The 27,042-nt window shown below is 41.5% G+C and overlaps 1 protein-coding gene across 9 annotated transcripts in view; it reads left to right on the top strand.

Moving 5' to 3' along the window:
• The window catches only part of CALD1 (caldesmon 1), a 173,426-nt gene that overhangs the window by 72,061 nt on the left and 74,323 nt on the right, over positions 1-27,042 (top strand). For 7 of the 9 annotated variants that reach the window (XR_013182254.1, XR_013182255.1, XM_077178139.1 and 4 more), the window contains one exon: positions 14,583-14,694. Coding sequence is in view for 7 of the 9 variants with exons in the window: in XM_077178139.1 (XP_077034254.1) it covers positions 14,624-14,694 (71 nt within the window). In the remaining 2 variants the exon portion in view is untranslated. Of the gene's footprint in view, positions 1-13,452; positions 13,964-14,582; positions 14,695-27,042 lie in introns of those variants that run through there. The other 2 variants (XM_077178138.1, XM_077178140.1) reach the window with 2 other exon arrangements.

Here is a 27,042-nt window from a genome sequence, read left to right as displayed (position 1 = left end):
TGAGTATGGGAGCACAGGGCTGGCTAAAGAAGCAGCCAAAGTGAAAATGTGTGTGAGATGCTGGAGAAATGTGTTAATCACAAATGGGAAGAAACAACCAAGAGGAAAAATGACATGGAGAACTGAAACAGGCAGCATTTTAGCAAGAAAATTGTGTTCTAACAAATGTGTGATACCTGCAGAAGCCATCATCCCAGTTTTATGAGTTTTATGGCCATGATATGAGATATAAGAAGGGATGCTAGCCCCCGAATCCTAGAATTTAATTTAATCTTTTTGTTATCTGAAAATGCATTCCTTTTAATGAAAACAACTTTTCCCCCTCATTTTGAGTTTCCAAACTATTGAGTTGTATTGTTCTGAGCTTCAAGTTGCCATATTCCTCTCCAAGATGCTGACAGTGGTGAAATAATAAATAATGGCTCTTTTGGGTGTTTGGGAGAGGGAAGACAACATTTTGTACTCAGGTGTGCCAGTTGTCCTCCATGGGATGAGGAATTTGTGCAGTGATTGAGTTGCAGGGAAGTATTTGGCTGCCATTTCCACAGCACAAGGAGGCCCGGGCTTTTGGAGAAGCCTCTTTATCCACATGGCAGATAGGTTATTCCTAAAGTTGAGTTACTCTGGGATTTATGGTTGATGATAAGGAAAATTCCTTTATTTAAAGTTCCCACTGTCTTGAAGATGTTGATTATTCAAAAATGACTAAAGTGTGGGTGTTTCATTTTGTTACCCCTCTGGCTGCTACTCTCACGTTCATTTGTGTCTCAATTTGATTAATTTGTGAGGGTCAGAAAATCTTTATTTGTTATGGTTATTTAGAATCTGATTTTTCCCTTTGGAGGGAGCAAAAGCTCTCTTCTGTAGGAGTAAAATGGGTCAAATTTGACCTTGAAAGTGAGTAAACATTTAAGGATTTGCTCCTGCCAGTCAGTGACATGCTGAACATTAGGTTCATTCTTATATATTTGTATTGATCTTACAGGTTCTTTTCTTTCCCCCCCTTTTTCCCTTTCATTCCACTTCTTGCTTTCAATTTACTTTCATCTTTTAATTTCTTCCACCCAGCCCAAAGCAAAAATCTATAAGCAATGGTCTTCTTCAAAGCATGGAAGCTGGCTCCAAAACCAACCTTGCTTCAGTTTTAAAACCTTGCTTGAGGGAGCCAGAATCCCTTTACTTAAATGATTTAATTTTCAAGCAGTATGAATCATGCAGCAACTGCACAAACTCTGGCTAGAATATATTGTACATATGTTTGTTCTTTAGGCAGTAAGGAGAGAATACAGAACTGGAGGTCATTTGAGTTACAACTGCTTTGGGGGATTTTTTTTTTCCTCTAAAACATTCCTTCTAACAAATGCAGTTTAAATGGGTTTGTTTATACGGCGTGGAATTGGAAAGGCCCAAACTAACCAGGCTTTACACAATGTGGCCTTCTTCCAAATTAATCTAAAATATTTTAATCCCTCTGGAGTTTCTTTATCCTCTGCATCTGTGCTGTAGTGGAGACACATTTTTAACATTTCTTTGAGGAAAATTACCTTTTTTCCCCTCCAACTGTACTCAGCAAGGTCAATGGAGCGCTGTTATATTTAAACATCTGAGATTCATCATATATCTGCACAACAGAAAGAATCATCATAAAAGGTCTAATGAATCCCGACTGCTAGCCAAGTGAGGGAGTCCCCTTACGGATACTGGGGATTAGAAACAAAGAATACATGCAAGACACAGGTTTTTACACTTCAGCTTTTGCAATTAATACCTAAACTACCCCTCAAGAAGGGAGAGGGGGATGTGTATGACCCCCAGAACAATTCTGGCGAATTGCACCCCGCTGGAGCCAGATGCTGAAGTCATTGCAGGGGCCAGGATGTTCTGTGGGTCTGGCTGGGAGCAAAGGGGTTCACTCCCCTTGTGGGACCAGCCGGGAGGGGCTGCTTGCCCTGGGAAAGGAGATGCTCCAAGCCATGGGCAGGTTCCAGTGCTGGCTATCTCAGCCTCTCCTTGTGTACCTCTACTTGGTTTTAAGCCCTTCTTGGTTTTCTTGTTCAGTAGCGGGCTTATGGGGCTGAGCTCCTTTTTACTGCCTGGAAACTGAAATACTGAGAGAGGCCTGAAAATTTCAATTTTTGTAAAATTATTTATCAGGCATTTCAGAAGGCACTGCTGCTCCTTCATTTGAAGCTGAGATCTTTTGGGATGTTTTATCTGGAAAACTTAAATATGGGCATTTTAATCTGAAATAATGCTATCTAGCTTTTTTCTTTTTTTTTTTTCTTTGTAGATGACACCAGGGCTGGTTTAATATCTATGTTTGTTCTAGGCTCATTGATGCTCTGAATGCTGCTGGATCACGATGTTCAGATTGTTGTAGTTGAGATGGTCACAATACAAAGCAAACTCCATTTTCAGATTTTTTCAAACCCGTTTTTATTATAGGAGGCATGCTTTTTATACATTGTTACAAAACTCAGGAGTTTACACTTTACTCATTGGTCAGGAAAGACAAACAAAGTGCTTGTTGGATTAGACAGTTGCAGGTTTCTCTCATTTATCCTTCTTTCTTTCTTGGTTTCTATGTCAACAACCTTGGTAGGAAATTCTTTCAGGGGTAAACATGGATCCTTTTATCAAACTTCCCCCTGGCTCAGAGAGGTCTCTGTAAAACCTCCTCTGCATCAGATAAGTTTAAGATTGAATCTCTAAGGGAGAATGAAATGCTGAAGACCTCTGTCCTATGAAGGGTTTGACCACAGCTGTTTTTTTAATTCTCATCCCTGAAGTCCTGCAGGAACTGCAGAGAAATGAGCTTCTCTGCCAACCTAAGGAGAAGCTGGTGGCCTTGTCCTTAGTCCTGGTGGGTTTTGCCTTACTCAGCTATAATGTGTAGGGAGCAACAGTGTTCTCCTGCACAGGGGGCTGCAGGCTGTGGGATGGCACACTGGGACAGCGATGGCCTGAGTGAAATCATCACCCCAGACTGCCCTTGCTTTCAAATGAAGAACCATACCTATCCCAAACACATTTTCCCCATCTTTTCACATAGTCAGAGATATTTTGGGACCATTGCAAGCCATACAGTAATGGAATAAATTCCAAGTGCAGCAGGAGACCACATTGGAGGGAAAACTCATTATGTGCCAAGGGCATTTCTTTGACTTTTTCTACTGGTACTGGAAAATAGCCCCTAAATAATACATCTGGATGTGGAGGAGAAGAGAGGGAAAAGATGAAAAACAATCCTTTAAATTCAGTAGGAGCCTATTTAATGGCTTGTTTAATCTGCCAGCTGGCACAGCATTGACTTCTTGCTGCACATACTTTAAGAAGACCTATGCAGTTCTTGGAAGTGAGTTTATATTAAGTTGTAGAAACTTAAATATGGATAAATTGGCAAGGCTGCTTTTTGGTACTTAATAGAAATCAAGAAACTGCTTAGTCATCTCCAAAGATATTTCTGTCTCCTTTTTAATATAAATACCAAAACAGTATGGACTTAAAGCAGTAGCAAAGATAGTAAAAATTCAGATTTGTTCCCTGGGTGTGCCCTCTTTGAGGTATGTGCACATTCTTCAGACTTTGAAATAACATGTATTCCCTATACAACACCTTGTTTGGGCAATGTTTTTATAATTTTGTTTGTGACACCATTTTCTTTGAAGTAACATTGTGAGTTTGCACATTATGAATTTGTGTCTTGTGCACCACTCCCTGGATAAGAAAACTGGTGCTATCTTTATGTGGATTTTATTAGGGGTGTCTTGCAAATGGTAGCACCTAATAGGTTCATTTATTTTATGTGACTCTAAGTGTTGATGCATTTGGATTTTAATTGGCTTTGTGTGAAGGTAGATGGGTGCAACTGAGAGCAAACTTGATGTGCAAGTTTGTGTAAATAATTACATTTATACTTCCTGAAAAGTTAGGCTGCACCAAGATGCATGTCTTCTGTTTTCAATTACTTTCAGTTGTGGAAAAGCAAGGAAGAAAGGATTTAACTAGAGAGCAACCTATATTTTATATTTAAGGGACTCCTTTAACAGTATCTGAAGTGACACTTGTCAGTATTTACAAGTTGTAAAGGTTTTATTTGGTTCAGGTAAGCATTGAAAAATCTGGCTGTTTATTTATGATTTTTAGATATGGATGTTATTTTCTTTGTTCTCTTTAAGGGTGCAAGCTATTTTCAGGTTAGTGTGTTTTGGTTTTTTATTTTTTTGTAAATCTGGAGTATAGATTGTAAGAATCCTTCAAGTTTGCAAGCATTATCATCTGTGACTTTGGTTTGATTCTTCTCTGTACACATCCCTCTACCCCCTGTGGCTGTGAAAAAGGGGCTTCATGGCTTTTGGTGCCCAGAACTTAGACTGTGAGCAGTCATGTGTGCTCATGTCTGAGCTGGGTGGAATTACATGGCAACAGGAGAGGCTGGAGGAGAGCCCATAGGGGTTTTGGAAACTTGTGGAAGAGGATTTTGGGAATGGTAGTAGGTAACATTTAGTACAGAAATGATTTTTTTTTTCCCTCACCTATTTCTTTGATGGATTTTTTCTTTTTTTTTTTTCCTCTGGACCACACAGATATTTGAGGCACTGTTCCTAAGTGATGGAAACAATTTGAAAATTTATTTCCTTTATGCAGTGCTCAAGTGTAACTTTCTTTTGTCACATTAATACAAAGCATTTATGTGTGACTTTGTGGGCACAGGACACTGCCAGGTCTCATCTGTCTTATTTATTTGACTCTGAGCCAGGCCAAAGCCTCACTGCTGTTGGGTCTTCTGGTTTGGTGACATGGCTGTGTGTTTCCTTGTTTTCAGCTAAGCTCAGCCTATAGTGGAGGTGTATGATGTAGCCTTTGAGGGATACACATCTATTTTGTGATACTCTGTTTGCATGGTCATGTTGAAAGGCTTTGTGCTTGTGGTGCCCTGCTTTACCTCTTTCAAGCCAGGACTGACCTCCTGCTTCAGCTTTCAACCAAAATGACACGGAACTGCTGCTCATTAGAGATAAATTAATAGACCTACTTGTCAGGAAACAATCTGGGTTTCATTTTTAAAGATGACCAGAAGTGTGAGCTGGAAAGGCCCAGCAGAAATTTCTGCAGCTGGATCCATGCCAGGTGGAATTCCAGAGGTTTCCATGATGTTCTGCCATGGACTACCTGGCCTTTCAGCTGCCACGTGCCTGTCATGGTGATGTGTTTTGTGTATGGAATTCCACAGGTTTCCATGATGTTCTGCCATGGACTACCTGGCCTTTCAGCTGCAATGTGCCCATCATGGTGACGTGTGTTGTTTTGGTGTAAGTGTGAAGATATTGGGAGGGAAGATGAGTTGAAGTTTAAAAGCAACTGGCAACACCTTGAAAATTTATGATTCATTTCTTTCGAGGAACTGGTTGGATTCAAAATACTCAGTGTCTCTTAGGGGAAAACTAGTTAAGCATCAGCAAACCAAAGAACTTTAGTTGTGTTGTGGTTTTTTTGGTAGTATTTCTTTTTTCTTTAGAAATGCTGGGATGATGTCTAAAACCTAGTATTGTTGCTTGGTGTTGGCTCAATAGAGCAAGCAACAGAGTCCCTTAACTCTCATTAGAGTTGATCTTAGAGCTGGATCCTGGAGTTGCATGTTTTAGCACAAAAAGGGGTTGAAAACACAAAACTGAAGCCACTGTAAGCTGGTTGCATTGTACCTTCATATTATTTTCTATTACTATTTTATGACTGACTATGTAGCTTAATGTATCATGATTTTCTGTTTTGAAACACGTTCCAGAAAACATGTGGAGTCTGAAGCCTGGCTGAGTGAATATTGCTGTTGGAACCTCACCTTAAGATTTGCTCAAACGTTTCATTATTTTTAATGGCATTGCCTTAGCCTTTTAATTCAAGACGTGAAAGATACAGGGAAAGTGTGTAAATAGAATGCTAAAACATTTGTAAAACCTGCTTAGAAACAAATACAATCAGGAAATTTATTGGTGAAGCTTCTCCACAGTTGTGCAGCTGCTTCTGTCTGTGTGATACTCTTTTCTATTCTCTTTTTTTTTTCCTAATAGAAATTAGTGGGAAATTGGCATTGTCATTTAACAGGGCAAGAAGTACGCTAATCTTGTGATTAATTAGCAAAATGAAGATGTTTGCTGGTAGAAGCAGATAAAAGGCAAGGGTAACTAGGGGATGATATCCCATGAGCTTGTTTCCAAGTGTTTGATTGCAGAAAAAGTGAACACAAGTCAGAGCTCATTTGGGGATGAAGCACTTTGACAAATGGTTTTGTGGACAACAAAATCCCTTCTGTTTCTTTGTGTTTTGCCTCATTGACATTACCTGGGTTATTTTCACTTATGGTTAAACACTGGTAAAGGGCAATGAAGCTTTCACTGCACTGTGTATCTACAGCAAAGGCTGAGTGTTTCCTCAGTGGTAATGGTACATGTCAAAATAACTCATTTCCCACAAGAAGGAATTGTAAGAGTAAAAGCAATTCTGTCTTTGCATGTGTGTGCAGAAAGGTACAAGAGCATGAAGCAACCTATATTGGCAAAATCTGAGATTACACCAGCTTCTGGCATGCAGAGTATGCCCATGGAACTTCCATTGTGCTTATTAGAGCATTCTGGCCTGTGAGGGTGGAATTCAGTCCTGATTGAAGTCTCTGGGAATTGTGCCAAGGATTCCAACAGGACCAAGATTTCAACTCTAGCTTTCATATGAATAATATTTCAGTACCTTCTGATCTTTGGGGACAACATATTTGAAATAATTCAGAGGACACTTGGAGGGGAGAGTCAAGGGTCGATCCTCCTACCATGAGAACCAGTGGCTGTGCCAGCAGCTTCCAGCTATGCCTTGTTTCTTCCTTCTTCTGCTAATGGGAAATGATAGACAAATGTCACAGAGATCGGGGTGGGACCAGCACATGCAAATCCAAATGTCAAGAGAAAGCTTTGCCTGGCCCTTAAGTCAGTGTGCAGTAGAGAAAAGGAGAGGAAGGAAGGAGGAGGAGTGGAAATGGCCATCAGCCTGCTTAAGGGAGTAAAGATAAATGGGGACTTTGCATTCCACTGCAACTGGCTGGCTCTGAGATGAGAGCTCCTGCTGCTGCAGCAGCACCAATGTTTGCTCTCACCTCTGGGGCAGTGCAGCTTTATTAATCATGGATACAAGAAATGGACCAGCCATGGATCTTTTAGTTGCAGACCCTGATGCCTTAGGATTTTAGCTTTTGTAGTTTTCATATATTTGTAATCCTGCAATTCTTAACTCTAAACTCCATGTAGAATGTTGGCTGTGGTCTTCCCGTTTTGGTCATACCAAACAATTCCTCTCCAGGCCTGGGAATCAAGGGCACCTCACTGTGTCAGGCCCCAAGAAATGTAGAGAAAAGTAAGTTGGGAGTGGGGAGCAAACTTGGGGGAAACAGCTTCATTCCTTCACTGAAGCTGTAATTAGAAGTTTAACCCCCAATATCCAAATGGACCCAATTTATAAAAGTATGAAGACTGTGACCCATCATCCATTTTTGGGTATAGCCCCTGTGGGGCTTTGTCTGCCCTAAAAGTACCTGAAGGCCCTTCAATAAATAGAACTGCTTTTTATTCTCTTATTTTGTCTGGCTTCTGTTTGTAGGTAGTCCTGAAAAGGCATCAACCCAAGGAGTGAACTCTGGCAGGAACCAAGTTCTATAAAAAGCTCCCTGTCAACATTTTCATGGGGTTCTGTAGCAGCAGGAGCTGTCACAGGGCCTGGCACCTTCAAGAACATTTGTGATGTACACTTTGGTAGCCTGTGCTGGAGGCAGGGTTGGTGAAACTTGTTCAGCACCTACTTCAATTGAGGCTCTGGACCATGGCCTGGTCCTTTGGGCCACCAGCAGTTTGCAAAGGACCAGCTGGGGATCTCTGTTCTGTGTAATCACTGCAGCTTTTTGCTCAGGGTGCCACAGAGGTGTTCACTAATCTCTTCATCAGGTTTTCAAATGCCCCACCAATGTACATGAGCTTCTTTCACTCCCATGGAACATGAGATGGAAAATGTAATTCATATCAGAAGCAGGGATTTTACTAGATGAGGGATTTGATTTCCTTGTTGAAATTCTTTGTAATTGACTGCTTTCTTCTCATAAAGTCAGTTTGGAAATACTCATGTGGCTGGAAGTGAAATGTTCGAAGAACTGAAACAGGGACCTTGAGAAAACACCAAAGTTTGATTTTCTTATCCTAAGGTTGGTTTTCCATTGATGAATTGCCCTTGCAAGTCCTAAGAAGCGTGGTCAGATGAAACAAGGAATTGGAATAAAACTGTAGTATATTTATTTTGCCTCAAATCCCAAATGAGCTATTCTGTTTGGGAAGGAATAAAGCTGCTTGACACTGGTTTGTGGGTATGTGTGCATATATGTATATGTACAAGAGTTTATTTTCTGCAGTCAACATGAATGCTTGGCCAAATTTACAGAAACAATTGCAGATGTGGTTTTGCATGAAAGGAACATTGAAAATGAATTTATGAAGCCTTACTGGTGGTAATATATGATTCCAGTGATATCTAACATCTTGGATTAAAGAAGGAGCATGCATGAGGTGTGACAAAGGAGAATTCAATCCTTTGAACTCCACCTTTTGATTTCAATGAAGTCATACCTGTTTCTAAAAGACCTGAGTGGCACTGAATGCTTCTAAAGCAGACTTAATAGGGGAGCAATGAAAATAATTTCCAAATGTTTTCTGACAGATTTTAATAAAAAACACATTTATTTGTTTTGACTGAAGATAGATTAAGGAACTCTAATTCTCCCAGTTATTGCAGTAGAATGCTTGTCATACCTGCATTTCACGGGTGCCAGATTAAACAAGTCACATTTAGACAATGAGTGTTGCTTGCTGAGTTGCTTTTAGCTTCAAAAGGGGCAATGGAGAGGTTATGTTTTCACTTCTGAGGTGGAGGAGGTAGAAAGAAAGGGCAGTGGTGGTCTTAGGGATACAGTACATGTCATGGCATTTAGCCAGCTAATGTGAAATATCTCTTGTGCTTCCCACTACCGGTCCTTTGCTGACATTTGGAAGGTTTGATGCTGGGGCTTTGAGCCACCTGAGGTGGACACAAATGGGAAAATGGGACACTTGGATTAATGGAGTGCAAGTCACAAAGCTGCATGCAGTCTTGGTTCAAGTCAAAATTTAGTAGGAAATGTGATGGTTTTGGTGGTAGTATTAGGAAAAATAAAGAGGGCAATGACAGCAACAACTTAGGTCTTCTGTCACCACCTGATCCTGCAGTGAGGACAGGTCAGAGGACAATCAAATGTTTAATTGCAAGCACATGGGTGTCATGGTTTGGCATGAGAGACATTTAGAGAAGTGATGCAAAGCTTTGCATGCAAACCATGACAATGGGAAACCTTTGTGTAGCTGGACTTGGAAGGGCCCTGAAATTTCTACCAGCTCTTGCAGAACTGGGATTCTTGTGCAGGATGGGCCTGTGCTGGTAGCCCACCTTTATTCACCATCCTGAGAGGTTTGTTGAGCTCAGAAAGGGAGGGGACACACCTGAGGCACAGCGTGCAGAGGTCTTGAGATATGATGGGAAATTCAGCAGATTTCTCTTGTTACAAGGAAACTTAGGCCAAATCCTCTTGCTTCCCTTCAGGTGAATGAGGAAATTGGGAAATTTGCTGTTGTACTAAGAGGGAAATAAGATGGAACGTGCTTGTGTGATGCAGTCACCAGGCATGGCCAGCACAGAGCCTTGTGTTAATGCCTTGTGAAGGCTGAACTAGAACAGAGTTAAAGAATAAAGCAGGGATTTATTAAAAGGATCTCCTCAAGGGATCAGCCTTGGGCAGCACCAGAGCCCAGCCAGGGCTGCACCCAAGATGAAACAAAATGGTCCCAAAATGCACAACTGCTCATGGGGTCTCTCCCTTGGATCAGTTCTACTCCACTTGCATCTTGGAGTTAATTGTCCAAATAGAGCTTTAGGTTATGAAGTCCCATCCTGCTTGTTTTTCTCTCTTCAGCCCACGTTGTTTGTGCTCTTGTGCCTGAAATTTGGATTGGTCCCCAGCTAGAGAAGGAATTGTTTTGTCTCCCTGCTCTGTGCAGAGAGCTCACCATCCCCTAATATGAAGCTCAGAATTACACACTAAAGCAACACAGAATCTGAAAAATATAAAAACTAAACCTGAGGCATCAGTGCAGTACATGGCCGTGTCATTTCAGGGAATTTGCTTTTGTTTGAAGTTTCTCGGCCCAGCCAGGTTGAAACTGGTGTAGAAGTTCAGCCTAAACATCGGAGTCTGGGAGCTTCTGCACTGTGATGGAAAGAATGACTGGGAGGTCTTGAAAGACATTTCTTGTTAAAGACCTTAGTAGTAGCTTGCATTTTGCTTGCTGCCAGACGGGCTTGTCTGTTTTTAAGACCCCCTGGATGCTGAGTTGTCACTGAAAGCAGTGCTGGGAATAGGGTGAGGACAGCGTTAAATCTGAGCCAGAGCAGGAGGTTATTTTGCTCTCCATACTGGATTATACAATTATATGGTTGTATTGTGTGTGTGTATTTCTACTCAGCCAATTTATTGTTTGCTTTCAAAAGGCATATTCCCACCAAGCAGTAGTAAAATATTTTGTCACATATTTGCAATTACCATGTGCTTTCTTTTGGTTTTCTACCTGGATGAAAGCTTGAAGAAAGAAGACAAAATTTTCAAACTCTCTCATGGGATGAGGCCTAAAAGGGAGTGGGATTTGCACGTGTGTGCTTTGTTCTGGGAGGGATTAAATGTGGCTGTCATTGAAGAAAATACTTTTTAGCAAGACAATGAAAAACTCAACAAATTTTAGCAATAAACCCTAGTCAGCTGAAGATTAAAGGCATTATGCGAGGTATGGAGAGGGAGGGAGGGACTGGTATTGCTTTTGAAGGATGTTTTTGGGAGAGATGACATTTTCAGGGCACATACTTTGCTGTGATTCTGATTCAAATAACGTGGCAGTGTAGGTAAATTTTTCCACAGGTCTCTCTTTTGAACCTGGTGTGGAAAACCCCCACAAGTTTAATTCAGATTATTTCAGTGGTGCAAAAGCTGAAAAGATGCTGAGGGTCTTGTTTTGAAGTAGAAACAACAAAATAGTAAGTGGTGGATCTTTCCACAGTGCAAGAGTAGCCCATCTTCCAGTAATTTGCATGTAGGTTTGGATGCCAGGGAATAGAACTGGTCAAATAATTTCAGACATCCACATTTATTCAATAAATACATATATATATATTTATGCTTCTTTAAAATTTATTGGTGTCTAGGTGAATTTGATGAAAAACATACCTGAAAATAATTTGGAAAAAAATAAATTGACATATAAAAATATTTTGAAGCCCCAAAATTTTATATTTAAAATAAAACTAAGGAATTTTCCATTTTGAGGTCGAATGAAACATTGCTTTTGAAACAATGTTTTCTTGGGATAGTTTTCCTCTTTTCAGAAAGTGAAACTTTTTTGGTTTGACACCAACTTATTAAAAATAAGTGTTACAGGAAAATAAATATGCAATCAAAAAATAGAAAAATGAAATGTCTTTGCACACTTTGGAAGGTCATGCAGAGAGACATTTTCCCAAGTGGCTTTGAAGGCAGGCCATGGAGGGGAGCTGGGTGGAGTGTTACATTTTGTCCCAGGATGATTTTACTCATGAATAATTTTAATCTTAAAAAAGAAGCATTAAAATGTGCATACTCCAAAATATGGCTTATAGCAAACACTTCTAATAATTGCTACCTACATCAATAAGTAAAGCAATTCTTTAGTCTTCTGAGAATCTTAGATTTTATACCATGTATAAAAAAAGAGTATTATATATTACATATTTTTTTGGAAATGGGAAGAATTTTTAGGTGTTATTGTGAAGTGGTTCTCAGAGGTGAAAGGCATCTTGTCATTTCTGGGGAGACAGTAAACAGCACTGAATAGCTGACTTCTTCAAGTGAACCTTCTGGCTGATGCCTCCTTTTCTTGCACTAATATAGCTTTGCTAGCTAAAGGTCAAAATGTTAACCTGAACTCCATTTCCCAAGTGGCTTCCTGAGTTATGAAAGAGAGATTTGGATTGAAAACTTTCTGAATGTCATGCAGTGGCTGTTCCTCAGTCCTTTGAGAGGAGAAATTACACTGGGATAAACCCTTGACATCCTCCCAAGACATCCATCCATCTAATCTTCATTGCACCACAGAAAAAGTATCCTGAGGATGGGGAAAATTTGCTGCATCAGGGAACTCCTTATCACTTCTGGGCAATCTCCCCAGTGCTCCTGGGGAGGAAAAGAGGGGAGGAAGAGCAGAAATAGTTCTGGGTTGTTGTTATTATCCTCCAGAGACTTCCTCAGTGAGGAAGAGCTTGAGCTTTTGGAGATGAGAGGTGGTGCTGAGGACCATGTGGAGGATGGGCTGGGACATGTGGAGAGGGCATGGGGATAATGTTGGTGCACAGAGCCTTGAGCAACCCAGAAGGAAAATCAGTGCCTTGAGAGGTGCAGAGAGGGGTGTGCCTGGCTGGGTAGGAGGTGATGAAGGTGCACATAAATCAAAGATATCAAAGCATGTCTGCTTTGGGGAGGCAAAGCAGCAAAAAGCTTTGGGGTTCTTGTTTCTAGCATGTGAGCTGTCATCCTAACAGCCAAATCTTTGTTTAAATCCCTGATGGTGACTGTGCTCCACAGATGAAATGCTGCTGTCTGGTACAGTCTTAATTCCTGAGGACACTGTCATTGCACAGAAACCCAGCGTGCTGCTTTGAACTTGTTCTGTAGTGTGCCATTCCTCCTTTGATCCTTGTCTCCCAGCCAGGGGGAACCACATCAGCCCTGCAACTCACAGTCCTCCAGTAAAGAAACTGGGGCCAGGTTTAGCTGCATATGTGGGCTGAGATGGAAGCACTTGTTGGGAGAAAATGGAAGATTTGCTGTTCTGGGCTCTTCAAGGGGTACCCAGCACTAACAGTAAACACAAGATTGGCAAAAAATTCTGTTTACAGCTTGTTTTTTAGATGCATGGTCTAACTGAATTTATAAAAAGGCAGCAATTTTAATGTCTCTATCAGATTTGCAAAATTAATCTTTCCCTTGAATCTCCACAAAACAACCCAAGACAAATGCGAGGAAAATCACATCAACGACATCAAAAATTTAAATCCCCCAATCTGGGAACAAATCAAAAAGAAAATACCCCCAGGGAAAGTAAACTAATAAAATAACCTTCACAAAACCCCTGCCCTCAGCAGTGTTTTAATCCAAAACAGGGGGCAGAAAAAGCCACGAATTCCCTGAAGCCAAGCAAGGCTTTGCTGGTGCCAGTGATTTTATGGGGAGGGCACTTGGCTGTTGCCCCGGTGGGCAGGAACATAAATAAAGCCACGAGACAGATCTCCATCTGCAAACAGAGCCCTTCAAATAATGCCCAAATGCACCTTGGCTTGGTTTGCCCCCAGCTGCAGGCAGCTCCTGAGCCACCTTTGGAAGTTCTGGGCTTTCCCTGTGGGGTGAGGGGCTGGGAAAAGTGGATTTTGGGGGGTGGGAGTGCTCAGAGTGCAGCGCCGGGGCTGGGATTGCAGAGGAAGCTGAGGCCTCCAGCCCTGCACAGGAAGCAATCTTAGAGCAGGCCTTAAATGCCAGATTCCAGGCAGAGTTTAACTAACCACTGACAGCTCTGTAAACAAAGCAGGGACAAAAAGAGAACAGCTTTCCCTTTTCTGGTAGTCATTTTTGGTTTGGGGGCTGCAGGGGAATTCTGTAATAGTCGGCTTGATGGGATATAAACCGAGGCTGGGAAGGCTTTGTATATGAAGAACTGTAAAGGGGAAAATACTTCATGGACTAAATCATAAAGAAGAAGGTAGGGCACGGGCAAAACGCGCGGATTCAGCTACAAAAAAAAGTATTGCTGCTCTTCCTTCTTTGAGCAGGGTTTGTACATAGTTTGACTTCCCTTGGCTGGTATTTAAAAGCAGGGGCTTATTTTTCTTGTTTCTCTTTTTGTTCTCTTTTTTATTTTTTTTCTCCCCTCTTTTTCTTTCTTCTCTCATTTTCTCTTTGCTTTCTTTTTTCTGCGTTTCTGAAGGTGGGGGTGGGAACAGCCGGCCGGGGACTAACTTCTGCAGAACTTTTAATTATCTGTGCAGCTAAAGAAAATAAGAACTCTCTTGTGCAGTGCTTTTATTGCTTGCGGTGAAAAATTGGAAGCTGGAAGTTAAAAATCCTGCTGAATTGTTGCTTTTGTTAGTGGAAAAGACCTGTGACGTTACAAATAGCTAGTCTGTGGCTAGCAGATGTATACAGTCCTTGCTTGAAGCATGTTGATTTAATTTTAACTAGGAAACTAAATGCAGGCACGGGCTATGTTTATCCTACAAGACGTTTCATTAATCTTGTTTATCTCAACAATACCGAGGAAGTTGAGTTTTTTGATGGAAAACCAAAATAGTTACAGCGAAGCTAAGGCAGCAAAACAAAACTAAATGGACTCAGTTGGTTAGATGCATCCCTTGTGTTTTCACTGTCATCTAAGTGCTCATCTCCCTTTTAGATTTGGATCTTCCCAGAGCTTGGAACTCTTAAACACCCACCATGGATGACTTTGAACGCCGCAGAGAGCTCAGGAGGCAAAAGCGTGAGGAAATGCGCCTGGAAGCAGAGAGGTGAGTTACTGCAGCTGGAAAATGGTGCTGGTGCCTGGCCTTTGGTTAGCAGTGGCTCTGAGAATTTCTGCCTTAACTTCCAAAGAGTCCTTGAGCTAAAGATATGTGCCAAAAAATCAGCTTTAGCTAGCATTGTGGGTTTTGTGTTGTCTAATTTCCTTAGACTGCTGTAAATGTCTGGCTCCTAGTTATTTTGCTATACAGATAAATATTAACAGCAAAGGTGGCAATATTTCTATGATTTCCATGGAAATCAGAGAAGGGAAAGCTCATCCTCAGATTGTGTGAGTGCTGTGCAGGAGGGATTATGTTTGCCAGGTATTTATATATCAGATATTATATATACTAAAGGTAAGGTTATAAGTTGAAAGCTGGGATACACTTGGTATATGTAGTACATGTGTGAATTGTCTTCCATTCCTGTGCAGTAGTTGTTGTGTTTGTACTGCCTGTTGCTTTTTATTCATTTACAGTCACTTTATGTGGGCAGCAAGAGCAGCATTTGCTGTCAGTTGTCACAGATTTACTTTGGTGAAATGAGACCAGAACTTGATGTGGGTATGATGATGTCAATTTATGAAAGAAATACCAGGAAAATACTAGCAATGACATTGCATTAACTAAACCCATTTTACACCTGTACAGTGCTGTTTGCTTTAATGAAATTTCATGATTTACACCAGTATAAGCAGGGAGAAAGGCTCCATTTATTTTTGAAATGTCTTCAGTGATAAAAGTATTTGATTTCGCTTATTAACACTGCATTGATTAAAAAAAAAAAAAGCTAGGTTTAAGCACATTTTGTTCTCATTTTTGCACTTAATTCTGAATAGGGACTTAATTTTTTTTTTATTCCTTGAGCAAAGCTGTTAAAGACAAGACCAAGACCTTGGGGTTTGCTGGGAATAGAGGCCTTGGGTGGTCTGTGGAGGATGTTAGGGGCTGTGATTTGGGAGTTTCTGTAGAAAAATGCCACTTGACTTCTCTTTGAAGACCTCCAGGCTCTCGTTGAGCATTCAGAGGCTGCAGGGTGACCTGGGCATCAGCCACGTGGTGTGGCTGGTTTGGGCAGGCAGGGACAGCCCCAGGATTGGGGATAGTGGGCTCTGTCCTTGCCATCCCTGGGGCTGAAACCTAGGCTGTCACCTGTGTCCCATCCTGCTAATGGGAAGTGTTTTTTCCATGTCTGGGGTGCTTTGTTGGGGTTTAGTGTGGTGCTTTCATGGAGGAGGGTAGCTTGGTGGCAGCCTGGCTGGAGGAGAAGGGCTTGGGCCTGTGTCCCTTTTTCCCTTAATCACTGCAGATGTGCTCCATGCCCTTTCCCACACAGTTGAAGGCTTTCAACAATAAATTACTGTACGCTAAATCTTGCTGTCCTCCCTTTGCTGCTGCCAGCTTCGAGCATTCAAGCACAATGACTCAGACCCCTTAAAAGTCACAAGACTGCTTTAAAAATCTCAGGATCTTAAAAATAATTTAGTCTGGACTTTTTATTTTTGGTTTGCCTTAACAATAACAGAGCCTGATTCTCAATTTGGGATGGGACTCCGGGAGCTGGGACCTCCCAAATCCTGCCCCAGAGAGGGCAAATGGGGCAGGAGCTGAGCTGAGCATCTGCCCCCATTGCAGGGCTCACACAGAGGGAAGGGCAGCAGCACTGGGGCTGTTATTAACAAATGAATATGTGATGCTGCATTGGTTTTGGCGAATTCAGATTTTTAGGGATTTGGGGATCATCTTTGCCTTTAATAATACGACCACAACATGTTCACATGTCATAAGCTGCAGAAATCTGCTTGCCAGACTTGCCTCTGAATGCTTTCAGGTGTTTTATGAAGTGGGTTGTGCAGTCCTAAAGCACAACTTGGAGCTTGGAAAAGTTCCTTGATAAGTTCTGAGCAGAGGCCACTTCCCCAGCCCTCCCATCAGTGGGCTGTAGCCTTGCTGTGGGGAATCCAGCACTGGTTGAAGGCATTTCTGCTGGGAGATGGAGAGATGGATATCTCTGTAGGCTGTAACATGCTTGCCAGGTCTCCCATATACTGTTTAGGCTTTGAGCAGAACAGCAAAGCCAGAAATGCCAGCAGCCATTCCCATCAGCAGTGTTGTAACTCAGCATTTTGCCTTTTGCTGGGATAAATGTCCATTGGAAGCCTGTGTTTCTAGCTGGGTGCTGTGCCCAAGAAGGACTGAGGGGTGAAAATGTAGCAGCATGGACTCCTGCACCACATGCCCAAGTGGCTTGGTGTTATCATGGCTTCATCAGAGGCAGAGGCTGTCTTGGGAGGGGTGAGGATACGTGAGCTGTCAGGTTCCCAAGTGTCTGTGATGCTGGAGCCACTCAAGTCCAGCTATTTAATATTAGGAGAAGCTTAGTGTAAACTTAGTCCTTGAGGTCTGGTGGTAGGCATTGTGTTTTGGGCTTTTTGTCCATTTTCCATGTTGGAAATGATACTTTTTTTGTGCGGTGTAGCCCTGGCATTCTGGGTTCATATGCTTAAGACTGATCCTGAGGACTCATTTTGTCTTTTAAAGACCAACATTGCATTTCACCCCTGGTATGTGCTGTGGCTAGTAGTTCATGCAGAGGCAACTCAGATAAAAATTGACACCAACTCAAAAACAAAGTGGTGGGGTTTTTTTTGCATTTTAAGTTTTTATAATTTCAAGGTACTCCAGACTTTCTGGACTCCCCACACAGGCTCACTGTGCCCACCCAGAAATGTTGTCCAGCCAGAGTTATTTTTTTAAACTATTTATATTTGTCTGGATCTCTGGAGGCCTATCAATGTGTTTGGAGCAGCACTGCAGACCTGTCTAGGGGGCACATTTCCAACAGCAGACATATGGGACTTTGTCCAGCTCTCTCCCAGGCTGTCAGATTTATTGCATGTGCTCAGCCTGGCAGGGACCCAGCAGCTCAGGTACCTCAGGGGGGAAGGAGACTTTTCAGGCACAGCCTGGGAAAGCCAGGACAAAGTATGGCAGTGTTAACTTGTGCCCATCTGGCAGCATTCTGTATCTGGTGTGAGGTCAGGGAGAAAAGGAAAACCTCCAGCTGTTGGGATGATGGGATGTGCTACGTCTTTAATTGCTCTGTGGCAAAGCTGAGGCTTTGTCCTGCTCCCCAAGGGCAGAGGGACTCCTGTGCCTGGGTTTTATAAAGCCCTGAGGTACCAGCCTGGAGCCAGAGGGAAGCCTTGCACTGATTTCAGTGGCCTTTGGATTAAGCCCCACCTGAGTTATTCCAGCCAGCTGATTTATGAGGCAGTGTCAGCCCTGGAAGGAGCTCGGTGAAGACACAGGGTACATTCTGTGCTGGAGTGTCAGGGCTGTCACACTAGTGAGCTGCACGTAGCTGACAGGAAGAGAATCCCATGTGGAATTGGAGCACAGGGGACTGACTTCTTTCAGCAAGGGGAAAAAACAAATACCACCTGCTGCTTTGTGCCTCTTCCTAGGCAGTAAAAGATGTTCTCTTGAACAAAACCATCGGGTTTTGTCATTTTGATGTTGTAACTGATGCTGGAGGAATTTAGCCTGGAGCTGGGCAGGGTTCGTGTGTGTCTGCAGGGGTGGTGCTTTCTGAGTGTCTTGCTGGTCCACTTCAGTCTGCTGCAGCTGCTCTGAAAAACTGAGGTGAAATACTTCTTGAAATGACAATGGACCTAATTCCTTGACTTCAGCATAACTGAGAGCAAAAATACGCCCCTTGAACTTTCTAAAGAATATTTCTCAGGTTAATCTATTTAGCACAAAAGCCTCAAATTTACAAGTGGCTGACTTGGCATTGTACCAGCAATGAATTTTCACTTCTACTTTGTGGCTGTTGTTTTGTTTATATTTGTTTTTTGTTTGTTTGTTTTTTAAAAATTATACTAGGAAGTTGATCCAATTTGCTCCATCATCACTGCTGCAGACTTCAGGAAGGTCTTAGGGTCATTGTCAGACTGGCCTCCATTGAGCTGAAGCCTAAATTTGAATCTGAATCAGAGTTTTGCCCTTTGTCATGCTCTTCCTTAAGGGATTGCAGATCATATCATGGGGAAGGAGAGATGTTGGTCACCCTGTTGTGAAAATGTGGCAAAGAGAAGGGTTTAACTAGATAAATTACTATTACTAGTTTTTTATTTACTAGTAATTACTCTTACTAAATTCACCCTAAAAAAGGTTATGTGAGTAGGACATAGAGAAAAACACTGCCACAAAGCTGTATGGTTCCTGATAGCATTAATTTCTAAAGGCAGTGGTTAAAGATTTCTTTATTTTTTAAGAAAAGATCCTGCAGGTTGGGGATGGCAGCAGCCTTGCAGGAGGCTAAAAATCTCCTGGGTTCGTAAATTGCTTAATAAAACAACTGCTAAAACAAGACATGTGGTTAATCCCAACATGCTATAACTGAAAAAGAAGTTAAATGAATTTCAGTTTGGTTCTGTGAAGGTGTGTAGAGAACCAGAAAGATTTTTCAGGTGCTTTTTGCTGTTCCTGTTGAGCCTGCTGTAGCTCAGGTAGCACACAAAGGACTGATTCACCCAGTTAAGAAGGTCAAACCAGCAGGGTGCATCTTTGCAGGACAATGAGAAGCACATTTTTTATCTTCTGGAGAGGTTAACACTGGGCACATTTTTGTCCCTAGCATCTTAATGCTTCTGGAGAGCAAGGAAGTGTCATCTTTGCCAGCCACAGGAAGTAAAAAAATGCCCTTTTCCTGTCCAGGACAGTGAGGGTAAGCGTGTGTCCATGTCAGATCAATGTTGAATGACCACAAATAACTTTTGAAGTTGTTTTTCATTCCTGCAGTGGAGTTAGCCCTGGTATGGGGTGTACATTAGCGAGAAATGTTAGTTCAGAGTTTAGGAATTACACAAAAATTGTTCCTTTCTGGTTTCCTTTTTCTTGAAATGCTAGGACTTGTCCATTTCTTGTTCTCAAGCATCTGGTTATGTTTTTTATGAAGAGTTTTCAGAGATTATGCTTCAATTCAGGTTGGTGTTGAGGAAAGGAGAATATGATCTTAATACAAGTTTGCAGTGAGTGCATGTTTGACCATAAGAGAATCTGGCTGCATGTGTCTTCCATGTAATTTCCCAATGTTCGTGTTTTATTTCAGTATTGAATTTCCCCAAAAGTTAAGCCTCTGCCCTCCTAAGGGCTGTGCTCCTGCCTATTCCAAACCCCTTTTTCCACTAGAAAAAAACCTACAGTGGTTTTATCTCTCCATGAACTTCATATATCCTGAAGTTGCAAATGTTTTGGGGATTTCTGTTTGTCTTTCTGTAAAATACTCACTTTTTTGCTAGAGCCAAGACATGACATCTTCTGCCCAGGAGTTAAATATCGAGGCACTGAATAAATAAGATTAGAGATGCGTGAGAGTTGAGAACAAATTGAAGCAGAGTGCTCCAGCTGTTAACCTGTCTTCACAGCTGCCTGGAATTCCAGGAGTGACAGGACATATTTGGATGGTTGAGGTGGGTTTGGCCTTTCACACTGAATCTCTGTTGTGCAGTTTTTGGAGTTCATTCTTAACCCAGGCAGAAAAGCATGACCCAGTGGCTCATTAAAACCTTCTCTACTGCAGCCACTCTCAAGTGAGAGTGGATACTAAACAAATCTTTGCTATTGCAGCATTTCAAATGCCCTGGAGGAAATAATCAGATGTATGGAAAGCTTGGTAGGATTTAGTGGTTGAATTTTTGTGTTTTTCAGATTGCATTTTCTTTAAAATGCAAGGGAAATGTTTCATAAAAGCAGTTTTGTTCTTCCAGAGAGCTAGATATATAGAGCACAGACTTCACTGAGCTGAACCCACTGCAATTCCTAAACAGACAACAAAATCAGGTCCTTAGTATTTCAAACGATAATCCAGATTTTGGATTATAGTGTGTTGAAATCACTCTGAAATCTGGGTACTAAGTGTGCAGTACCAGCCAAGCTTTTAGGAGGACAGCTCCAATCTAGCACCCTGACAGTTGGCAAAATGCCCCATCGTTCATCTCTTGCAAACATCAAGAAATTCTGGGAATGATTGGGTGAAAAGAGTCCCCTCCAATCCTGTAATCAGGTAACCCACCTACTGCCAATGGAAAACCTGCCCTTTGTTTCCTACTGTAAATTTATTAGCTTTAACTGGACTGATGTCCCTCATGAGCTGGATCTTATTTAAATATCTAATAAATACAGGCATGGAGACACAGATTTTTGTGTTTATTGTTGATAATTCTGACAAGCATGCCTGCTTAAGAGAGCACCATGTGAGGAGCAATATAACATGGAATTTTATCATTATTTTCAGGATTAGACCAAAACATAGGTACTGCACAAAGAAAATCATGAGTCTGAAGAAATGTAGCTGATATAGTACAATTAAGTGTCAATGGCTTTCCTGCCATGTTTATGTATTATGAAAAATTACATCTGTTTAGTATTTTAGATGCAAGTTGGCAGTATGCAGTCTATTAAGCCAGGGCAGACTGCAGCACTCTTGCATCTCTGCCCCTTCAAACAGTGTATGTCAAATCTGCCACCAAAATTTTCCCATACAAAACATTTCAGGTACTTGAAATGCAAAAAGGCTGTGTCAATGAACATTGGCCTAAAGTTGTGAAGGCACAGAGGCTTCAAACTTCCTGTGCCATCCACCTTGGGGCACACAGCTTAACTTCTGTTAACTCCCCATGGCAGAGAACAAAGGCATTGCCCTCAACTGACTCAGAGTTAAAAAAGGTTCTGTTCTTGGTCCCTGTTCTACTTCTGTCAGACTCTTAGGCAGGGAAATCCCTCTATTTCTGTATTTCTTCCTAGACAATAAGGATGTAATTCAGCTCTCAACTGCTTAGTCATTTTCCATGTGCCTGATATCCACAACTAGTTCAAGTGGCAGAGTTAATTTAATTCATTTTATAAAGCATTCTCACGCCACAGGATTACGTTTACCTCATCACACAAATGCATGTGCTTACAAATGAGCTGGCTGAAAAATCTACATTAACCCTTCTTTGACTAAATAAGGTCTTATATTTAATACTGATGTTGTTCTCATACAGAAGAAGCTGATGGAATATCCCTGTGTCTTAGGAAAAGTTTAAAAAACACTCTTCAGGCAAATATGTTTGATATATTTACCTGCAGTAATGTGCTCTGTAGGCTGCATATGTGTGTTGCAAGGGTCTGGACAGAAGAAGAACTAATGTCAACCTTTAAAACTGAAAATTTGCAGACTTGGAATGGTATCTCTTAGTTATTACATTTAAATGCCTTCTTCTAAAGAGAACAAGAACATTGTTGAATTTATTGCTTAATTATGTTACTTTTTTCAGGGTATTCTGGGCTCATAATGATAGAAATTATCAGACATGAGAGAAATTGCAGTTATTGCCCAGCTTGTAAGACTCTTTAAGGATTAACATGAAAATAAATTTAGCCAGAGTATTTCTAGGAGCATCTGCTGCTCAGTGTGAGTTTGCATTTTATTAACGTCTTTATGATCTAATATCTGAAATTAAACCAGATAATCAGGAGATGAGATTTCCCCTTAAAAAGCTGAGGCCAACTGGTTTACAGGAATAATAGATGAAATGAAGTCAAATGCTAACAAGTTTTACACACGAATAAGCTGAGTTATGTAAACACTATCAGATTGCTGGCAGCCTGGGCAAAACCATCCCTTCACAGCTCAGTTCAAAGAACCACAGAGGAAAAATGTGATTTACAAATGAAACCCCAAACTGATTTCAACTTGCAGAAGCATCTCATTTGGTCAATTAGCTTCTGCATTTTTGGCTTTGTGCCTTTAAACAAGTTTTTAATTGCCGAAGATAAATGTTTATAAGCGGCTTTATTTCTCTCATCGTAGCCCACTTATTAGCTTGTGCTAAACGAGGAAAATCCCTCTTGCCAGCAGATTGTCCTTGCCTGATCAAGGTCTTTCATGGCATGAAGGAACTCATCAGGTGGCTGTGCTTCTTGGGCTAATTAATTCATCAGCACAGAGCTCAGGACAAGTTCCTGGCCAGAAATAAGGTCAGTGGGCAACCAGACCTTGGGAAAGAAGTCTGGTGACAGCAGAGTCCCCAGGAGCCTGAGCAGAGGGTCAGGTCAACACAGGGATGCAGCCACAGATTAGGAGCAGTAGCTGTTGTGTTGGTGCTGCAGCTGAGCCCTCCTCTTCCTGGGGAGCAGCGAGGGTGATGGGAAGTGGAAAAGTAAGCAGGATGCATTTCGTTTTGTTTATTGGAAAGTATAAACCAGTGGGTAGTGTATGTGACAGTGAAAGGTTAGCTTCACGTTGGTTGACATTAAGGAAATATAAATAGATGCTGTTTTGCTCCTTTTTTGTCAAAACTTGTTGGTTGGTCCTAATAAACTTGTTTATTAATAGTCTTTGCTAGATAGTCTTGAGTAAAAGGCCAGCAAGTTTGTCATGCTGACAGGAAATCAAGGGAAGTCTGCAACTCAACAGCAAGTTGTGACTATCTTTTTGGTTTTTGGGGTTTTTTTCTCTGACATTTTCCTATAAACATGCCTCAGTTTTCTTTAAGGTGGGTTGTGACCCATTTTCAATGCAGACATAATTGAAGCAGACAGCAAGGACTGCTCTAGCAAAGGTTATCCTCTAGGTGGACTCGGTTCTTGTGCTGGGAGCAGAAGAGGTGCTCTAAATTGGTACCCAAAAGCAGAGCTTCTTCAAAGGTTTGGTGAAGTTACTTCTCCATACTCATACTTCCCTCTTCCACCAGCTTGAGGCAACATTTTGGTGTGGGCAACATTTTGGTGTATAGATTGATTGAATTGAGCAAGTATTCCCTTCTTAGTGAGACCTCTTTGACCTGATGCATGCATATCATGGCAAATTTTAGAGTCAATTAGGTGCACAGAGTGGAAAGAAGCCAAATCACCATGGCTGGATTTACTGCTGGTGAGCTGAGCCTCTCTCAAGGCAGGTTTTATTGTGAAACAGCTTGGGAGGGTGAGCACAGTCACATTTGCACTGGGAGGTTTGCACAGATTTAATGCACTTGGTTTCAAACCAGGTTTGAGGTAATTTTCTCTATTTCTGTGCACAAGCAAGGACTCTCTAGCTGTGATGCTCTTCTAAAATCACTGAGAACACATGCAGTAATGTGTTCACAAGACACATCTTCCCACCACCAGACAGGTTCCTATGTGTAATAGATTAATTTGGAGAAATATATCTTTTGAGGTTGGGAGGTTGCTTTTGAGCAGAATTCCAATGAGCAGACAGTGTTAACAGCAGCAAGCTGGTTTCATTTATAACACTGTCAGCCCTCTAGTGATAGGGAGAAAATCAGATACTCAGTGTATCAATCCTGGGAATTTCTGAAAGGCAAAGTTATAATTACAATGGTGAGAAAGATATAGGGCTGAAGTTGGCTCCAGAGCAGAATGCTTACTTAATGAAAAGAATAAAACTATTTCCATCTGTGGTTTTTAGCAGAGAAAAGAAATATGATGGTATAAATGGCTTTAAATGAAATGAACCTTTTGGGAGCAGGGGAAAAACAACAAGCAGGAAACCTCACAAATTTGTTTCTTGATCTTCACCTGAAATCCAGAATTGTTACTCAAAACGTAGCCATCAGATTTTCAAAGAGATTCTTACAGCTGGGATGTGAACCACCACAAAAGGCTGCCTCTATACCTCCCACTTTTCAGTGCTAGCATCTCCTCAGAGGACCAGAGCACAGCAGAGATTAGAGAGGAAAGCCCTTTCCATAATCCATAAACAGAAGGGTTTTTTGTCCTTGTGCCCCCTCTCATGAGATCATTATATCATTGTATTGGCATGTCACATCATGCCATCCCAAAGTCTTCAACCTGCAGTGAGTTTTGTCCCTTTTTCCCACATAGAAAATGCTTGTTTAGAAATAAAAAAAAAAAAAAGAAAATTAAGAAAATTGGGTGTATTTCCACAGGAATAGGATCATGTAGTTTCTTCAGAATAGGTTTCTTTGACTAGCTTATGGTCACCAAGCTGAACAGTTACAGCTTTTTCAAGTTCATTTTCAGCCTGCACAAGCTGACAAGCTTGTTCTGGGCACTGTTGCTCGGATCATTCCCGAGATTCTCCAGCAGCCACTACTTCAGTGTCTTAATAAGGCAGTACCAGAGCTGGGAAGGACAAGGAGATGGATTTTCTAAACACTGGCTACACATGGATTCCTTTTATGGTCCAGCTTGCACAGTGGGGTATTCCTCTGAAGGTCAGGACAGGGATAATAAAGTGCTTCCCAACTGCTGCTTATTTTTTGAGTGCAGGCATCATGTGTCTGGGCCACACATCCAGGCTGTTCTGAGAAGGAGAAAGAAATAGTTGGGTAGGGAAGTGTGGAAAGAAGGGGAAAAAGCAGGGCCTGGAGTTCTGTGTATTTTGCATTGATGCTATTGCTGCTCTCCCTGGGGCTGCAGGATGGATGGATTTGTGACTATCATGATTCTGCTGTTATTTCACAAAAAAACATCCCTCAGAATGTCCTCTGCAGGATTTCAGGGATCAGGTCATCCCACAGCAATACCAAGGGCAAATTTTCATGTCATGGCCGTGAATTTGGCTCTTCCTTCTCCCAGCAAAATGAGATAGAGTGCTAATGACCTTTTCAAACCAGTGAGTTATGGTAGCTGGAGGGTTTGTCTGTGCTGGAATGCCACAAGAGGAATTTGTTTAAGGAAAATATTTAATTCCACCCCCCCTTCCCCTTCTCTCTTGTACAAGCTAGAGAGTCTTTTCTCTCATTAGCATGTAATCATCTTAGACTGGAGGACTGAGTAAGTTCCTTCAGGGCTATATTCTCATTTCTCGCCCAAATTTCTGATGGCATGGATGATTCATTTCAATATTCTAATGAGAAGGAATATATTGGTGATTAAATTAATATGAGAAAACCTCCTACTAAGTAATGAAAATATCATTGTGTTTTTTCAGGCCTGAATATAAGTGGAGGATATACATAAATTGAATGAAGAAAATATGTCTTCGAGGCAAACCTGAAATGTTCAGGCAAATCCAATGGACTTGTAATCTAATTTTTAGTTTACTGATTATTATCAGATGGCCTAATACAGTACCTAATAAACTATGAAGATAATGAAAGACTTCAGCTGTGTCACCAGCTCTGACACTGAGTGAAGAGAAGTGCTTGAAGGTGTTTTGGTGACTCATATCTTGCAAGTCTAACTTTCTTCATCTGTTTCTCTGTTTCTCTTTGCTGGCTCCATCCTGATTTCACCTACGGTGCTCACATCATCCTTACAATGAGATCCTGATGTGCTGCCTTTGATATCACCATAGGTCTTACATGCTTGTGGTTGTGCTGACTTTGGAGGAAATGTGACTTCTCAATCTGTTGGCTGTGTGGTTTTGCTGGATAAAACATCTTGCTTTGAGGAGATAAAGGCATAAATGCACAGAAGTGGAGCAAAGACCACAAAACATACAGTTTAGCTGATGAAAGCTTTTAAACTCCTCTCTTTGCTTGGAGATAAGAGAAGAATTCTGAAATTCAAGCGAATAGAAATGAAAATGTTTTAAAGCAGGGTAGATCTATGAGGAAAGGCTTGGCTGCCAGTTAAACTCAGAGGACCCATTTAACAGGCCATGTCATACATTCAAAGTTATCCCATGTTAAATTGCATTCTTTTTCAAGGCTTGCTCTCCTTTCTTTCTGGATCCTGCTTTTGGTGGTTGTGCATGTTTAACAATTACTCTGGATTTGAGGGATTGGTGTAACTGACAGCAGGGTTCATCAGCCCTCTCCTCATTCTACTGCTGGCAGAAATTCTGGTAAGATGTCTTGGTGACTAGCAATGACTTTTCCATCACCAGCCCATCTTCATTTATTTATTGGTTGTTCTTCTCTCTGCTTGGGCTGTACCCTGTCATCAGTTTCCAAGCCAAATTCTTTATGGAAGTCAACAGGGAGTCCCTGCGCAAATGGAAATGACATAATGTTGCCCTTTAGTCCTACCTACAGAGAAGCAGGCTTGGGAAACGTACAGATTTTCCTAATTAGCCAGCACTGAATTTACAGCATGTGTTCATTTTCTATTGACATCCGGCAGCAACCCAACACGTTGTAAATTTGGCTGTTTGTATTCCAGACAATTGTTTTTAATCAAAATATTCTGGATGTTGTCTTTATTTGCCTTTGCATATGGTAAATGTTGGGGTCTTCAGTGCTCTGAGGTAAAGAATGTGCCATTTTAATGGGCAACATGGAGTGTTCTCAGCTAAAAATGTTTCCTTGTCCCATTGGAGTGCATGATTTTGTAGGCTGCCACCTTTTACACCACCAGTAACTGCATTTTGCTGGAGATGTGTGTCTCTATAGT

This window comes from Agelaius phoeniceus, chromosome 5 (assembly GCF_051311805.1).
Source record: "Agelaius phoeniceus isolate bAgePho1 chromosome 5, bAgePho1.hap1, whole genome shotgun sequence".
NCBI lineage: Eukaryota > Metazoa > Chordata > Aves > Passeriformes > Icteridae > Agelaius > Agelaius phoeniceus.
This window is presented reverse-complemented; position numbering and strand designations above follow the sequence as displayed.